The sequence below is a fragment of the Rhinolophus ferrumequinum genome, chromosome 17, assembly GCF_004115265.2.
Source record: "Rhinolophus ferrumequinum isolate MPI-CBG mRhiFer1 chromosome 17, mRhiFer1_v1.p, whole genome shotgun sequence".
In the NCBI taxonomy this organism is placed as follows: Eukaryota; Metazoa; Chordata; class Mammalia; order Chiroptera; family Rhinolophidae; genus Rhinolophus; species Rhinolophus ferrumequinum.
The window spans coordinates 23,321,844-23,341,067 of record NC_046300.1 but is presented as its reverse complement, the minus strand read 5'-3'; the positions used below and the strand labels follow the sequence as shown (position 1 = coordinate 23,341,067).

The 19,224-nt window shown below is 35.8% G+C and overlaps 2 protein-coding genes across 3 annotated transcripts in view; one reads left to right on the top strand and one right to left on the bottom strand.

The window, feature by feature from the left end:
* Positions 1-1,060: 1,060 nt before the first annotated feature.
* The window catches only part of NGLY1 (N-glycanase 1), a 50,827-nt gene continuing 32,663 nt past the window's right edge, over positions 1,061-19,224 (bottom strand). Inside the window, exons 7-12 of one of the 2 annotated variants that reach the window (XM_033132487.1) lie at positions 17,376-17,521; positions 15,139-15,249; positions 13,679-13,843; positions 9,186-9,371; positions 2,137-2,314; positions 1,061-1,756 (exon numbers count right to left, since the gene is read on the bottom strand). In XM_033132487.1, the coding sequence (XP_032988378.1) occupies positions 1,581-1,756; positions 2,137-2,314; positions 9,186-9,371; positions 13,679-13,843; positions 15,139-15,249; positions 17,376-17,521 (962 nt within the window). In that variant the 3' untranslated portion in view covers positions 1,061-1,580. The remainder of the gene's footprint in view (positions 1,757-2,136; positions 2,315-9,185; positions 9,372-13,678; positions 13,844-15,138; positions 15,250-17,375; positions 17,522-19,224) is intronic. The other variant, XM_033132488.1, reaches the window with a different exon arrangement.
* On the top strand, positions 17,700-18,523 carry LOC117037068 (GTPase ERas-like). Its single transcript, XM_033132786.1, is given in 3 exon segments — positions 17,700-17,703; positions 17,764-18,297; positions 18,300-18,523. Coding segments are annotated over 3 exon segments (762 nt in total).

The following is a 19,224-nucleotide window of genomic DNA, read 5'->3' as shown; positions in this document are numbered from 1 at the left end:
GTACTGGGATTGAAAGTCTCATGGAATGTATTTACAAACGTGTGCAAGTACTTTTTCTTTGCAACAATTCAATGCTATTAAAAACAAAGACATCTGAACTCTAATAATTTTTCTGCTTAAAGCCACAGTAAGAATTAGAACGCATCCTTTTCACAGAGAAAGTACATTCAGTGGAGTTCCCACATTTTTATTACCATCTTTGTAAAATTGCTTGTTGATCTTCCAGGTTTTCTAATGAAGGTTAAGAGAGTTTGTTAACTTGATCATCCAAATATTCTAAACCTTCATGTGCCCATATCAGACACCTCAAGACAGGCAAGAGTCAAGTTTCTCTACTTTTACATATTTGGCCACTATCCGGTGCTATGACTAGCTGAAGAGTCTGAGGATTCTAGGAAATTTTCTAGTATTAAAACATGTTAGAACTTTAGATGCACAAACTACTTTTCTTGACAGGTAACTTTGTAGAAAGAAAATGATCCTTAACTGAGTTTGACTACAATCGAAAAGCAAATATAAAACCTATGTTTCAGGATCTTAGTACATATTTTATAATGCATATAAATGTTTTACTGAGTTGCATAGAGTGAGAATCTCTGAGATTGTACTTTTCTTGTACGAAGAGTTCAGAATGCACTTTGCAGAATATCACAAAGGCATTTAGAGGACAGCAGCCGTATCTTCTTTACCACTGCTTCTTCACCAGTGCTATCAGCATGCTTTTGCACACAAACACTTAATAAATATTCAGTAAATTTAATTGGAGAGGTTATATGGAACACATACAAAAACACTTAATAAAGCATATAAATATTGTATAATTTAGTTACATGGTTTCAGAGTCAAGATAGATATTTTATTCAATGAGGTAGATAAAAATACTCAAAAGTAAACTCAAAAGTAAAGCATTTTCTGAAGTGTCTACATATTATGGATTTGTAATGTATCTTTGAATTTATACAATGTTAAGTGTTTTCATAACTTGTCTATTCAAGCAGTTTTCAAGTTTAGCATACTTATTAAAGAGTTTTACTCAGGCAAAGTAATCATTAAAAAGATATAAAGCAAAATAACTCATTTTATTTCTTAAATGCCTACATATTTACAATAAAATTTTTCATGCATTATGAGATTCAACAGTTTCACATTTATTAAAAATTAAAAATCTTAGGAAATCTAGTTCAATTACTTATGAAGAAATTAATGACTGATCAGAAAATATTAAATTACTATTATTAGCTTAAGATTTTATCATAATCATGAACACCTTCGTCAGGAATACCTTCATTTTACTTTTAAAATTGCATTTACACTTTTTAGATTAAAATCTCATATTGGGGCAATAAGACTTTATTCCAAATTACAGTCACATATGGAAAGGAGCTTTTAATGCAAGGTTTCATTATGGTCCATAGTATAAAGATACATTTTCACGAGGGTTACATGATGGATAGCCAGCAAAAGAAACATGCTAGCAGAAGGGTAGTAAATTGCCAACTAAGCATGCGCTGAACCAACAGATTAATTTAGAACATGGTAAGTCCTTGATTATTGCCAGCTTTTCTATAATGTTCAGGTTCTCAAAGGTCACTGAATTTTATAATTATCTCCAAACAATTTTCTTCATGGTCATTTAAGCTTTGTCTAAACAGCTGGGTATGTTGCCAAGCAACAACGCCATCTCCTCTGCTTAATTCTGCTTCCAAAATAACTTCAGTGGCACCAGAAAAATCATGATAGGAGCGAAGAGTTTTATCTGTTGGAGGAAAAAAAAAAATATCGCTGCTTTTGATAACTTAAAGAACATAAAGAGATAATTTTGGAATGCATTTTATATACCCTACTTATAGACTAAAACCAACCCTTAAACAATAAATACAAATTACTTCTTATTGTCCTTTGAAACAAAGAAATGATTTTTCTCCTTCCATTTGTGTTTCACAATAAAAAAACATAAGCTCTTCTATTAGAATGAGGTTATACAGACTTTAATTAAACGATTTTTTTTTTTTTTACTGCAATAGTATGAATAACTCTTGGGTATGAAAAACGCAAAACTACATCTCCAATAAGTACAATTACTTTTCAGAGTGTTAAATACACACTTCATGATTAATTCTCCAGTCAAATGCTTACCGCCTGACAGTTCTACTTGCGCTGTATCAGATTGCAATTTCCACTGTATTGTTCCAGTCTGAAAGGTTTGACTACTTGTTCTAATGGAAATGCTGTCTATTTTTAGGCCAACTGACCCACATTCAAACTTCCAGGAAATATAAGCATAAGATGATCCTTCCTTTCGGGCTAAATACACCTACAAAGCAGGAGAAAAAAGGAATTGTCAGAAATAATGAAATAGTGTATAAAATACATACAGTCAGTCTTACTGTCACAGGGTACTATGCACAAATGGTTATTAAAAATCTAATTTTCCCCCACTGAAAACATTTTTACTGCTAACATTTTTTTACTTCATTAGCAGTTTTACCTATAGCATCTTTTGCTCTGGAAGAAAGGTATTATTTGAATATTGGTAGCCCAATAAGTACAGGCCTAAAGGGCTGCATACTGACCAAATTTTGGTAAATTATATTCTTTTTAAAATTATTAAGTCCAGCTATTTAAAATGAACTTTATGAAAATTCTGCTGAAAATGAAGAATTGTTTCAAGTGTAATTTTATCTTTTCAAAGTCTGGATTTTCAGATACGCTTTCTAGAGTGAGATGGGCCATATATTCTAAATCAAAAAACAGTCCAGTCACTGCTATGGCATGAGTGGTTTAAAAAGTAATATCCACACTTGCCTCTCAAAATAGTACACTCCCCATTCATTCACCATCAATGTCCCTTACAACTTTAAATGTATACTACTAAAGGCAGCCAAGTTTACTGGCTGTTTCTAGCATAATGTATACTCTTCAAGACGATGACATGAAAACTGACATCCACAGCCTTGGTTTTTCACAGGTAACTCCATTAACCCAGGCTCAAACCCCTACGGATCTGACTCTTAATCATTAATTCCTTGATATCCAAACTCCCCACAATAATCTATGCATGTCTTTGAAATAAGTTTTGAAAAAAAACCCCTTTCTTCATTTATACTGCACTTAACACTACAGTCACGACTTTATGCTCATCTTTCTGCAACTACCAAATTAATGTTTTTAAAACCTCACCTCCTTCATATCATTTGCCTGGTCTAGAACGCACAGAAAGCACTTGGCTCTTGCATTACATCCAAACTCTTAGCTTTCATGGTCCTCCAGAATTTCATCCTACCTTGAACTGACAATATTCTCTTATTCGAATGTAACTATTTTATTTCAGGTGTACTTGCACGATCTAACTTAACCAAATTATAAACTCTCTGGAGCTACAGGTTCTGGATTCATAGGATTTAATAAATAGTATTTAAGTATTAAAAAGCTTGTATACACACATATTCTTTTAGAAACAACCAATCTACTTCTCAAGGTCAAATAGTTAGAAGTACCATATAAAACACATCTGCATGAAAATGTCCCGCTCCATGTCTTTAGTCATCAAAAAATCAATCACTGCTAGTATTCTATTGATATTTTATTTCCAGGTTAAATATATCAGTTAATTTGCAAGTTTTAAAAATCACTGAGCTAGAGATTATAAACCTACTAAACAATCACTCTCCAAGGAAAATGATTTGAACTCCTGAGACTAGCTATGTATAATCAACTATTGTTTTGGATGATAAACCCAGCTGTATGGAACTGTCATCTCCTCTACTCCAGTTCAGGGCACCCTCACTATAACATCCTCTGATGCTCACGTGTTCTTACTGCGTGCTTCTTACAGCTGTTAGGAGAACCGGGGGCTCAGGGTTACACCAGTGCTCTCTGGGAGTCGTTAGTCTCACCTATCCTAAACTACTGAGTATCCACAGATGAATTACTCCTTCAAAGAAGTGGCTAATAAAGGCGATTATCTGGAAAAGATGAGCCACACAGAGGGGTACAGAAAGAAAGTGGGTTTGAAAGAACTAAAAGACTGGGGAAAGTAATCTTAAGACAGAAATAAATACATTCAAATTCATATCTCAGTATATATTCCTAAGACTTATGGATTTTTCAGAGCTCAATAGTTTCAAATGTGTCCCCCAAAATTGTGAGCATAACATATGATAAGCTGACAACAGGTTAATTTCAAATTTCTAGCTTCCTCTGAGATTTGCTTTCCTTATACCATGTGGCTCTGGGCTGCATGTCAAAGAAGGGTTATAACTGCTGTTGAGTATGTCTGAGAGAATTGCTTGTTCTAGGACTTAAGATTTTCAGTCCTAAAGGCATCAACTTTTAAGATTCTAAATAGTTTAAAGATAAAAGGGATGAATTTTTAAATGGTTTAACAAACATTCAAACATATTGTGAACAAATAAAAGGTCTCAGGCTTAAAGAAATGGTATATGTAGATGAAACAGACTCTATTTATATTGAAAATTCACATCTTTTTCACATGAAATACTCTGTCTGGAGCATTTTAGCTAACTTATTTTTACTCAGCATTTTTAGAGGTGGTTGGAAGTTACCAAGAATATGCATACTGTTTGGTAATTTGAAATGCACCAAAACAACTGGATTTATGTAAACTCCAAATGTGGTCTTGTTTATGTGTAATACCAACAGAACCAGGGATTATACTTTATTCAGGAGGAAAACACACTATATACTCTCGAAAATTAATTGTTTGGTTGAGAAGGGTAAAAAAAGAGCATTTTTATAACTGTTGGGTGTCCCTAACTTCCTGAAGTTACGTTAGACGACGTTTTGCCTGTTGGCTTTTTAAATTCCTAGGTGTCATTATTGTGTCCAGTTTTACATGCTCGTTTTTTGCAATTTATGGGACTACTAAGAGGTGAGTGTTGCTACCCCTACATTAGCAGCAGTGATGTGAAATCAGAAGTCATGGAGATTTTCTGCTACAGGTTAAAAGCTGTATAGAACATCCCCCAGTGACTCACACTTACCCTCGTTGGCATCTCTAAGGACATACAGGGATATCACAAGCTGTGGATGGGAACACGACTGGCGTGTCTCCGGCTTGAGGTCTAAGTTATAACACTCACCATGTCATTGAAACTTGTCATTTGTCATTTGGGTTGTGGCTGTAACCACTATTTTCAAGACCGAGAACAATCTGCATGTCAGCTTTTTTATGTATTTCACATTCTATAGAAGAGCTTCACTTGGAGATTTTCTGACGACTACATGCCAGATAGGTTTGTCTGCTCTATGGTTTCCTGGAGGTTCAGTTTGTACTACACTATTTGAAGTTGTTATTTAGTATGCTCTTAAAATTATTCTTCTGCTTAGACTGCTAGGATTAACTCTACTTAAGATAACCGTACAGCACACACCATGGTCAGTTATTCCTATAGCAGAGCAGTTATATTTCAAGAGATTTTTATTTAATGCTGGTAAACCTGTATTGCTCATGAATGCTATTTTGGTTATTCCATTTTATCACTGAAATTAAATACGAGCCACTGTCACTACCCACTGTAATCTTTCTATGCTATGTTTCTGATATTTTCCATTTGCAGTCTCTGGAATTACCTCTGGAATGCTATGTGGTCATGTCCTTCCCTTGCTTGAACTCTTTCATGGTTTCCTGTCAAATAATTGTAAGGTATTCCAAGTCCCTGGGACCTGACAACTCTTGACCTCTCCAGACTCGTTTCCCACTATTCTCCTTCATGTTCTCTACTACTCATTCTTCCCTGGCTATACCAGCTGTTTCTCACCTCAGTGCTTTTGCACACACTATTTCTCACGTTCCAGGTCTTAAGATTTTCAGTCCCAAAGGCATCAGCTTTAGGACTTAAGATTTCCACGTCCTGTCTCCACACTGAGACTCTCCCTCTGCCTCCTCCTCCAGAAGCCCACTCAGGAATTACTTCTTCTGCAAGGACTTCTCTCATGGGACAGTAGCTCTTCCTTCTGTTTTCTCTCCCTTAGTATCATGTATGGACCCATGTCGCTTCTTCTAGTACTTACCTTACTCATCTAAATAGTTGGTCCACGTGTCTTTCTCCTACACTAGCCTATGCTCACCTGAGGCTTGCCTCTTAATTCAATATTACATCCTAAGTGCCATGCACAATGTTTGACAATGCGCATGTTTGCTGAATGATGAAATGAATCAATTCCTGACATGATGCCTTGCACCAAAAAGCACTAAAATGACTCTAGTGACAAAGAGAATGCTAAAACTGCTAAAAAATGCAAAGTATCTAAGAACATCCAAAGGACACAGTCTGAAGACAGGGTTTCCTATGCTGCTTTACATAGCCCTAGGGTGATGCAGAATTTATGACAAATACACTGAATCATTCTTTCTTACATTTGCCAAACTTTGCTAAATATTTATTATATATATCAGACACTGTAACAGATACATAAATACTAAGACTACAAAATGAGTAGAAAAAGACAAGGTCTCTGCCCAGGGAATGTTTATAATCAAGCAGGCGAGAGCAAAAATAATCTCTTCTCACACATATCTGCTGACTAAATGTCATGAAGGAGAGGGACACAGTGCAGTGAATCAGTGAAGGGGGAATGGATTCAGCTAGCTGGGACCAGAGGGAGTAGGTTTCAACCAAACTCTAAGGATAAGGATAAGTTAATCTGACAAAAAGGAAAGCAAAGGAAGTTCCGTGCAGAGGGCAGGAGGGGATGCAGCACGGGGCAAGGCGAGGCCAGAGGCGACGCAAGGGACAGACGTGGAAGAAGCTTGAGCTACGCCTTGCTCTGAGAACATCCAGTAACAACTGGGTTTTGAAAACGTTTTTCTGGTTACAGCATGGAGAACGTCTTTGAAAGGACCAGAGCAGGTGCAGGGAGACAAGTTAGGAAGCTGTTAACATCACTTTTATCAAGGTGTTATCAACTGCCTCCTAAAAAGTATACCTGTCTTTTTGATTTAGCTTTTTATGTTCCCTTCAAATCCACACATCACCGAACAACGGATTTGCTAAGTAGTAAAATTTAGTAAGTCCCTGTGTCCTGGCAGGTTACCTCTTTGAGAGAGTAAGAATGTGTTCTAGTTACCTGGGAGGAGGATGTATGTGATCTATCAGGAGTCCTGGCTGGAGATTCCTGAATAAAGGTGTGGGGAGAAATAGGCTTCTTCTATTTAGTGGAGCTAGAGAATCCCTGATTGGAGACATGCTAGTACAGAACTAAAAATACTGATGGAGGTGGAAAATTCAAGTTTTAATGGCAATATATGACTTCTGAGTTACTAGTCTCTAGAAGTGTAATTAAGATTCTAGTATTTTTCTTCATCTGGCACTGAATAAACTGAAAACTGATTCACTCAATTTCTGAAAACAACACTCCTTGTATAAACATATTAAGGCACAAACTTTTACTAGAGTAGGGGCCTGACTTGAATGGCCTTTGCATCTCATTTACATTATTTAAATCTTCCTCATACAGTACACCCTCTCTGGCCACGATGCTCTATTTAGCGGTCTCAAAACACTCCATGTATTCCATGCTTTTCCCCTGCTGTTCCCTTGACTTATGAACACCTACTCATCCTTCAGTGTCCAAGCTCAAATGTCGCCTGCTCTGCGGAACTTTGCCCAACTCCCACAGCCAGAGCTAATTACTCCTTCCTTGGTATTTCCATAGCAATGTGTTGATATCCTTATAGCACTCTTCATCATGGGTAAGATGGCTGTTTATGCTTTGGTTTCCCTTGTTAGATTGTGAGAGCAAAAATTGTACCTTCATTTTTTTAGCCACGGAGCTGAGAACAATGCCTAGCACAACAGGCACTCAGTAAATGTTTGCTGATAAAGCAACGGGTGAGTAACACAAAGAAGAAATATGCCATACAACAGACCCGTTTCGCAGCACATCACATCTGCAAGATAGCATTATTTTCTCCATCATTACTTTCTCCACCAACACTGCTGGCTAGGAAGAAAGGCATGCTTTTTCTTCAGGTCAGCAAGAATAGACTCGTCCTTGGATAAATAACATATCTATCCTGTCCTGCTTTCTGTTCAGAGGAATTTTTAGGCTAAGGATAGTCTTCCAGAAGTTCAGCGTCTCTCATCAACTACGTAATCAATTACAGATACAGGTACAAATACAGATTCAAACCTTGAAATTTTATAGTTTTATTTTTTTTATGCCCTTGTTTGACTAAAGAAGAAAATTCCTAAATCTACAATTTTAATAATGCTGTAAGTTATTCTTGGTTTAATACAAAAAGATCACCAAGATAAACTTTAGAACAAAAACTTATGACTGGAAAAGAACAAAGCAGGGACCTCGTCTCTATGTGTCTTCTGTCCTCTAAGGCCTAGTCTAGTGACGAGAATACAGTACATGCTCATAAACATGAGCAGCTGTTATCTGTAACTCACTCTTTAATCTATCCAATATGTCTTACAAGTGAACAACTCCCTTCCCACCCAAACATCTTGGCAGTTAACATTAAAAGCTCCCTATAAGTTCATTAACTCTATGAAAATCTATCAATGATATGGTTAGATCTATTGAGGTTATTTAAGTAGCTCTGAGTTTATTTTCGGTGTGTGTCTAAGGGGTAGGGCAGATTAAAAGCAAAGCCTCTTATTTGTTACAGGTAAAACGTGACAACAATGTGCAAATTGGAATAGGGGAACTACTATAGTCCTAGCATCCATTTCTTTACTCTTATGACACAGAGTAGAAATAATCAATATCGCTGCTCAATCACGCACATTCTTATGAAATGAAAGTGTGTTAAATGGTTAGCTCTTGGGACTTAGAACTAAATGTTATACTTCCTTACAGCCTGCATTTAGTAGGCAATCAATACATATCTGTGATGGAATTAAATAACAATATACTTTATATATTCATGCAAAAATCAGTCACATGAATTGGTCACTTGATTAGTTTTTCCCACAAAAGCATTAAATTCAGCCTCTTTGATGATAATGGATACTGCCTTGATATAAATGCACAGATTTCTTATGGTCTCTTGATTAAATGTTGGGAACAAAACTTTCTTTTATAGGTTTAAGGAGCACTAAAAGTAATTCTGATATATCAGTTTTCTCATTATGCACAGTTGAAAAATGAAGCCAATCTTTATCTGTTTAAACAATGACAAAGGTTTTAAACAGTTTCATGCATTAACTTACCATGTTCCAGTCTGTTTCAACTTTTCTGAACATAGACTCCATTTTCCACACACCATTTTCCCATCCAGAAATGGTTTGATTATTATTTGAAACTCGAACATAACGATCTTTCACAATATTATAACAAAGGTGAAGCTGTTTAGAAATCTTCTCATTTTCAGAGGGGATGAACATGGTTTCTTTTCTCTTAAAAAGAAAGAATTAGTTTTTCAACATGATGGAAGATATATGCTGGGGGTGCCAAAAAAACATACACAGGTGGACACTTTGGTCGATGTTGCTCAAGCAGTAGTTCGTCGTAATCAGAAGAGTCTGTACGCTGATAGTAACCACTTTGAGCACCTCTTGTAATTGCAGAAGTCAAACGTGACTTATATTCATCTTTTGTTATTGATATATATTGAGTATTACAATTTTAATATAGTTTTCCTTTTTTTAAAATGTACATACATTTTTTGGCACCCTCTGTACATACATATATATGGGAAGGGAGGAAGAGGGAAAGGAAGAGAGAGAGAGAGAGAGAGAGAGAGAGAGAGAGAGATTCAGAAAATATTTTATAAGTTAAATATTATCAGTATACTGTTGATATAGCATCAACCACTACTAGAGAGAAAACAAGTACAAAATATAGCTCTTAGAGTTTTGTGATTTTGTGTTCTACTTGAATTCATTCATTTTTCATTTCTCCCATCACCATCATCTCCTAATTATTGGACTACTACAGTTCATCATCTAAAATTGACTCCCAGTTTTCAAAGTTTACCTCTCCTATCCACACTCCATATAGTAATGAAAATGGTTATTTAAAAATGTGAATTGGGATATGTCATTTTCTTTCTTAATTCACTCCACTGACTTCCCACTGTACTTTAACTCTAAACCTTTACCAAGGCTAACAGGGCCCTATATGATCTGTCTCCTGCCTACTTCTCCAACCAGGTCTCATGTTACTCTTCCCTTTGTCTCTGTGGGAACCATGTTACCTTTCCTTTACTTCCTCAGAAAAGCCTAGCTCATTTCTGCCTCAGGGTCTTGACACAGGTTATTCCCGCTGCCTATTCTGTTCTTTCTACTTTCCATATATTTGAATCTTTCTTATCCTTCAGGCCTCAACCTAAAGTCATTTCATCAGTGTTCTTTCCTGATACCCTAAACTAGGACAGTGCCTGGGATCTTGTGTAATGACTATAAAGGTTCATGTTTTACCTTAAAATCCCAGATAAATTTTGTATTCTAGCCCCAAATAAATCTGTTTTAATGTAAAATAGCTCTCAGAAATCCTAAAATCATTGAGTGAACCTAAAGTTTGAGAGAGATGATATATTTATCCTGTATCTTTATGTGCCACTGACACAATAGTCCCTCTCCCTTAGACACGGTGTGGACATGAACATACCGTGTTTCCCCGAAAATAAGAACTAGCCAGACAATCAGCTCTAATGCGTCTTTTGGAGCAAAAATTAATATAAGACCCAGTATTACATTATATTATATTGTTATGTATTATATTATATTATATTATATTATATTATATTATATTATATTATATTATATTATATTACACCCGGTCTTATATTATAGTAAAATAAGACCAAATCTTATGTTAATATGTGCTCCAAAAGACGCATTAGAGCTGCTTGTCCGGCTAGGTCTTATTTTTGGGGAAACATGGTAGTAGCATTTTAGGTCAGATGATTCTTTGTTGTGGGGGCTTCCTGTGCACTACAGGTTGGTTAGCAGCATCCCAGGCCTCTGCCCACTTGATGCCAGTGGCATCCCTTCTAGTTGCAACAAGCAAAATATCTCCAGACAATGTTCCTTGGAAGGCAAAATCATGCACCTTTAAAGAACCAAGGCTCTAGTCTGTGCTAACATCTTGCTACAGTATTTACTAATCAATCAGGATGGCAGGCAATGTTTCTTTGTTGTTGTTGTTAAACATTAGATACTAGGTATTAAACAATATAAAACAAATATACAAGAATCAATTAAGAATATAAAATATCTTAGAGACAGAAAAATATTTATATATGTGTGTGTGCATACACATATATCATGCTCAGAATTACAAAATAGTTAACATTAAATATATGAACAAGAAGATATTTCCTAGTAGAACCTCTATTATTGCCATAAAGGTAAAATAAAAAGCAGATTATTATTTTTAGAAATTGGTATTATAATTATAAGTTAGTATACTCTACTTCATAGCAAGAATGTAACAACAAAGATATTTCAGAGCCTGGACATAAACCAAATGGAAATAAAATTTACAAGTAGCATTATTTTACAAAGGACAACTAATTACAAAATAGAAAAGTATATCATGCATGCGACTGAACAAAAAATCTGCAGTAAGAATAACGTTAATATTTCATAAAATCTATTAAATCTAAGATTGAAACTATTCTTTCTGGAAATGATATCGCCAATGTTTTCTTCCTTTCCCAACTCATTTCAAGGTATAGTTCCATAATTTTTTAGGACTGACATTTTTCAATTTACTTTAAAAATAAACATCTATTTCTAAAAAGGAAAATGACTTTTTAAATCCACAGCCTTAATATGGTCTTTGGTAATTGAGATATTAAAAAAAAATTTCAAAAGGAAAACAATCTGGGCATATGACCCAATTCATATTTTTAAAGTTTAATCAACTTACATGCCATACAAGAGGAAGCACACCCATCCATAAAAAGAAAAAGAAATAAAGACCTAAATAATATCAATGTTTTAAATTGAACACAGCTGTGAATTAAATTAGCTCTTTTAAATTGGCTTCATTTAGATTTATACTCGTAACTTGTACTGCATCAGCAGTGATTTGCATTATTTGTTGAATTTAGATCTTGTAATTCTATGGCTGAACCAACACTTCCAACGCCTGCTAAGGATGCTAGGATAAATTAAAAAGCAAAGTTTACTGGGGATAATTCACCCCATTTGGACATACGCATATTCCTTTACTGGAGGAGTGAGTTGCAACAATGGCAAATTTAGAAAAAGTAGATATAAAACTTTAATTTGTTTGGAACTGTTGATATTAATACTGTGATGGGTTATTTTCCTTTCAAGCATTTTTCATTACACATCATCATAGACCTTTATATAAAATACTTTCTAGTGAGTGAACTTTAAATTCTCTAAGGGCAAAGGACAGTCTATTGTACTTTCTTACTGTCTATTACAGAGCTATTCACCTAGCCTCTAATTATAGACATTATATTTCCATTGTTCATTATTTAATTTGGAGAGGTTAATCAAGAGATACTTTAAAATAAGTTTGACAATAGTAATCACACCAGCAGCAATAATTTCTACCCAGATAGAATAAACACTTTGAATAACTGCATTATCCAGATTCTATTATTTTCCCACTGATCTTTAAAAATGTTTCGTATGGAAAAATAAGGTAAAACAGGGCTCTTTTAAATGCATTAAAATCTTATTCTGAAAGACCTCAACAAGCACTTCTGAGGAGGATATCCCCAAATTTAAAGAACAGGCATTCAATTTCATTAGCCTTTACCAAAATGCAAATTAAAATCACAACATATTGATACTATAAACCATCAGAACTGATAAAATAAAAAAGACAGACAATATCAACTATTATGTAAAGATGTGGAAAAATTTCATACACTGCTGGTGAGTGTGTAAACTGGCACAACCACTTTGGAAAACTGTTTGCCAGTATCTACTAAAGCTGAACATACTCACACTCTATTACCTAGCAATTCCACTCCTAGGTATACATCCAACTGAAATGTGTAATTATATTCACTGAAAACATGTACACGAATGTTCACAGCAGCACAATTTTTAATAGCCCAAACCTAAAAACAACCCACATACCCATCAATAGTGGCATGGATAAGTTATATATATTCATACAATGGAATGTACAGCAGTAAGAATAAACATACCATAAACATGCAGCAACAAGTATGAATCTCACTAATGCTGAGAGCAAGAAATCATTCACAAAAGGTATATAAATACTATTTCATTTATATAAAGCACAATAACAGGCAAAACTAATCAAAAACCTGATGTTGAAATTCCAAATGGTTACTCTTGGGGTAGAAGGCAGTAACTAAAAGGGAACTTGGTTGTTTCTGAGGTTCTGACCGTCTATTTCTTATTTTGGTTGGTGGTTACATGGGCGCTCAAATTGTGAAAATCTGTTAAGCTGTACACTTATCACATAATCTGTGTATTTTTCTGTGTGTACTTCAATAAAACTTATACTGTATAAAAATTTACCTAAGGTAAATAGAAAAATCCTATTTTAAAATGTTTTGTAAATTCTTGACTGTGATTAGACTATGTCAATCAATTATTGGTTCTCTTCAAATGTTTACGTCTTATAGTGATTGCCCTGAAAAGTTAACTGAAAGGTCATGGCCAATGCATTTTTCAATAAATAAAGAGCACAGTACAGAAAGCAGGAAAGTGAGAAGATTATCATGCTATAACGAATTAAGTACCTCTAGACCCATTTCACCTCGGGCTACTCTCCAAGCCACTGACCCAGATATTCTTCCACCAAGTTCTCCAGGTTTAGGGGTTTTAGGAGATATAAATTCAACAAGCTCCACGATTATCCTCTGAAGAAGTTCTTTTCTTCTGTTTTCTGACACAGATTTTTGCCTCTGCAATTCACATTTTTTAAAAAAGTCATGAAGATTATGGGAATGTAGCGGTCCCTCTCTAAGAAAGAATATACTTAAAACATTTGTATTTTACGGGAATCTTGAAAGAAGTAACCAAGTTTACTTTCATACATGTAATTACTTGGAAAATAAAAAGGACAGTGGAAAATTCAAAATAATTTTACAAAATTTGTGTCAATAAATCAAACTCTCCATGAACTTTACTGTTCTAGATTTTAAATGAAGGTAGCAACTTTTGTTTTAGGCCATGATAAACTAGCTTGTTTCAGACCAACTTTCCTGCTGAGAAAAGCTAGAAGAGCCGGGGAAAACACACACGTAACCACACACATACAAACACCTGTTTGACTGCAACAGAAAGCTACCAGCATAGCAGGAACTGAAGAAGCTAAGATCCCAAAGGAAGAAAGAAATTGAGGAGAAGCAAACATACTGCACCCCTTTTCCCTTCCAGGCATTTGCCAATTATTAACTGACACGAGGAGGAAAAGCTGAGAAGCCAACCACAAAATGGAGGCTCAAGTGCTGAAACACAAAGCAGAATTTTTAGCAGAAACACAATGCTGGCAAGTACATAAACTGGAGTTCAGAGTCTTCCGAGGTGAGGGGGCTCTAGTAACTACTACAGTTGTTTCAGATTAGGATCTCTGAAGGCCTACACATGAGAAGGAAGGTGAAATTCCAAATAGACTGAAACCTCACCTTGAATGTCAATCACTGACTGGATTAAGGGATCCATCTGTTCCTATTCTAACTGCCTCCCAGAAGCAAAATTATTATTTTTTTAAATTATGAAAAAAATCCAAACAAATATAGAGTAAAAAATTTCAATACTGCCAAAGGGGTATAAAATAAAACCTGAATCTTCTCTCTTGGACCCCCATGTCTTCTTCTCGGAAGTAGTGATTGTTAACAATTTCCTGTGCCTTGTTTCAGAAATTTCCACACTCATAACTGTGTGTGTGTGTGTGTGTGTGTGTGTTATATTCAAGACACAATTACTTTGATAAATAAGACAACATATTTTTTATGTCAAATAATACAGATATTGAAATTGTTTCACTGAACTTTAAGAGACATGATAATTTAATGTAAAAAAGCACAATATTTAAAATGAGTCATCAAAATTTTCAATGAACAGAAAGATTTAACATATTAAAATATTTTTGCTTGCAAAATAATCTATTTTAAAAATTTAAGGGTTAAAAATTGGCTCTTGATTTTATGAAAAATTTCAAATGTCCTCTCATAAATGACAAATGCCCATCAGATACCTGCTTATTAAGTCCATTAATAGTTTCTCGAAGTACTTCTTCTTTAATCTCAGTTCTCCTGGAGATTACCTCTTCATGTTTACAAGAATATCGCCAAGTGACATCAACCACCTCAAATTACAGAATACAAATATTTAATAAGATTATAACCATCAACATTAATTTGCTAAATACCTAGAATCTAATTCAATTCTCAAACATACTTTTTAAAATGCTATTCTTTGCTTAAAGTTTAAAAACCTGTAGAAAAAAATCAAAGAAGATATGTTTTTTAAATTCATTTTCTAATGGGTACAATTCCAAGAAAGACTGTGATAAGGTGAAATTTTTAGAACATTTAGGCTTTTATAAGTTTATTTACAAAGCTCATTTCATAAAATTCAACAAAACTGTTTCCAATTTTATTGTATAAAATTTATATCACACAACTGATTTTTGACAAAAGTGCAAAAAACACTTCAATGGAGAAAAGATAATCTTTTTAACAAACTGTGCTAGAACAATTTGTTATCCATATGAAAATAATGAATTTCAATTTACACTTTGAAGTATATACAAAATTAACTCATAATGGAGCACAGACCCAAGTGTAAAACTAAAAGTATAAAACTTCTAAAAGAAAACAAAGGAGAAAATCATTGTGGCTTGGGCTAGGCACAAATTTCTTAGCCACAACATCAAAGAGCATGATGCATAAAAGAACAAACTGTAAAGTAGATTTCTTTTCTTCAAAAGTCATTGAGAGAATGAAAACATAAGCTATAGACCAGGAGAAAATTTTTGCAAAGCATACATCTAATAAAGGACTTGCATTCAGAATATACAGAGGGTGCCAAAACACGTATGCACATTTTAAGGAAAAAAACTGTATTAAAATGGCAATACTCAATATATACCAATAACAAAAGATGAATGCAAGTCATGCATATACATCTTTTTGGCACACCCAGTATAAAGAAACTCTCAAAACTCAACAACAACAAAAAAACTCAATTAAAAAAAAAAAAATAGGGCAAAGAGGACATGTGGACGGTAAATAAGCACATAAAAAGATTCTCACTATTATTTTTCATTAGAGAAATGCAAATTAAAACCACCGTGACATACAACTACACATCTACTAAAAGGGCTAAAACTAAAAAGTGAGACTATACTAAGTGTTAGCAAGGACATGGAGAAACTGGGAACTCTCACATACTGCTGGTGAGAATGTAAAATGGCACAATCACTTTGGAGAACAGTTCAGCAGTATCTTAAAAAGTTACACACACACCTACCATGTGATCCAGCCATTCTACTTCTAGGAATTTAGCAAAGGAAAAAGAAAGCATGTGCCCATATAAAGAGTTGTTGCCTGAATGTTTCTAACAGCTTTATTTGAAATAATTTTAAAAAAGGGAAATACCCAAATGTCCATTAACAGGTGAATGGATAAACAAACTATGGTACATCCATACAATGGAATACTACTCAGCAATCAAAAAGAACAAACTGTTGATACATGAAAATACATGGATGAAACTCAAAATAATTATACTGAATAAAAGAAACCAGAACCGCCCCTCCCTCTCCCCACCTAAAAGAGAATATAGATGCTCCTTAACATGTGATGGGGTTACATCCCAATAAATCTATCAAGTTGAAAATATTGTAAGTTGAAAATGCACTTAATACTAGTACACTATAGAGTACTGGTTACTTATCCTTGTGATCGAATGGTTTATTGGGAGCTGAAGCTCGTTGCCACTGTCCAGGATCATGAGAGAGTACAGTATTGCATATCACTAGCCTAGGAAAAGATCAAAATCCAAAATTCAAAGTACAGTGTCCACTGAATGTGTACTGCTTTTGTACCACTGTGAAGTTGAAAAATCGTTAAGTTGAACCATCATTTAGTTAACAGTTATAAGTGGGACCATCTGTATATTATGTGATTCCATTTATATACAAGTCTAGAAATGCAGATTAATCTGTCATGACAGAAAGCAGATCCATGGTTACCTGGACAGAAGCAAGAAGCAGGGGTAACAAGGAGACGTAAGAAAATTTCCAGGAATAGTGGATATGTTCACTACCTTGATTTTTGTAAAGGTTATTTCATGGCTGTATATAAATGACAAAATTTATTAAATTGTACACTTTTAATATATGCCATTTCTATATGTCAATTACACCTTCAAAAGCTGTCAAAAAACTGTATTTTATTCTTAGAAAAAATCTTTTCTCTTATGCCCTACCTCATCTTTAGAAAACGCTATGACATAGCAAAGCTTCTTGCCCCACCCTATTTCATAGAGGAGCGGTTTGTCACAGACATCTTCACATGCATCACAGTGCAGCCACCGCTGCTGAGAAGGAGAATAGACTTCCGTCCAGACATGGTCTACGCAAGTGAGAGAAAGCAAAAGGAAAAGAGGGAGAAAAAAGTTTATAAAACTAGAATGGCTTCCAATAACTAAATACAAACTCCTAAGATAAAAATGACATAATAAAGTTATCTGCAATATTATAAATTTTAGTTCATAAGACTGAGCATTTTGTGGCACACAAGACTCTAGAACATGTGTTTTCTGTCTCTTTGAAATCCTTCAAGCCTGTCAGAGCTGTGGTGGGTTCGGGTCCCAGCGCAACCTCCTCTCCCAGGACTGAGTTGCAAGGCCTGCTGTCCACATCTTTTCCCTGGGCTTGGAGCCACCACAAAGCCTAACACGCTTGATCTGGGCCTGGGTAGGTGGAGCCCTAGCACCCAAGAGGAGAGCCATAGGGCTCAGGCACCCTCTAAGGGTGTTGGCAAGCAGCTGCCAGAGTACAAGGCAGTGGTGGTGGACACAAGTGGTGTGGGCAAGAGTGCGCTGACCATCCAGCTGAACCACGAGTGCTTCGTGGGAGACCATGACCCCACGATCCAGGATTCCTACTGGAAGGAGGTGACCCTAGGCGAGGGGGTCTGTGTTCTGAACGTGCTGGACACGGCAGGGCAGGCCGCTCCTAAGGCCCTGTGTGACCAGTGCTTGGCTATTGGGGATGGTGTGCTGTGTGCCTTCGCCCTTGACGACCCCTCCTCTCTGACCCAGCTGCAGCAAATGCGGGCTACCTGGGGTCCTCACTACACCTGGCCCCTCGTCCTTGTGGGCAACAAGTGCGACCTTGTGGCCGGGTCTGAGATATTCACGCTGCTGCAATAGACCTCGCGAAGAGCTGGGGGGCCCCCTTCGTGGAGACCTCAGCGAAGACACAGCAAGGGGTAGAAGAGGCCTTTACCCTGCTCATCCATGAAATCCAAAGGACCTGGGAGGCCATGGCAAAGGAGGCCGAGGCAAAATCAAGTGGGCATAAGGACTGGCACCATAAGACCACGTGTCATGGTGGCTGTGCCGTGGCCTGAAAGTCTTTGTCAAGAAAAGAGGACCCTCCCTCAGGACTGGGTGGTGGTTCCTTGAAATGAGACCCCTGAGCAACTAGCTCCGTGGGGCACGGGGTGTACTAGAGGTAGATGGGCCCCTCTTCTGGGGGTTTTTGTTTGGTGATGGAGTTTTTGATAATGTGGGGCATACTACTGTTGGTTATATTCTGTGAAGTTGACAGATTCTGTGCAAAATTGAATAAATGGTGTTCTCAGATTTCAAAAAAAAAAGAAAAAGAAATCCTTCAAAATGTTTTTGGACTATCTCCTTTAATACAGTTAGTTTTAGGCTTAATTGAAAATAATGTGAGCTGTAACTTGTAAAAAGGTGAACACACTGAACAATAACATCAAAAACACAGGGATCAGTGTGCCAATGTGAAGAAGTTAATGCCACTTGAAAATACAGTCTCTCTTGACCTTTAAAACTCACAACCGGCAGGGGGTCTAACAGAGGATGTTTGGTTACTGATGTTCTATATTCGATTGCAAGAGAGCGATAACCATGAATGGAGGTTTCACTGTTTTATGAAAAAACAACAGAAACACAGGTAACACTCTAAGAGCAAGGAAAACAACTTTTGAACATGTTGATAACACATGAATCATTCCTAAATAAGGACAATATAAATTTCACATGGCTTGTATTACCTTTTTTGTGTATTAAGATTACTAAATCTGTC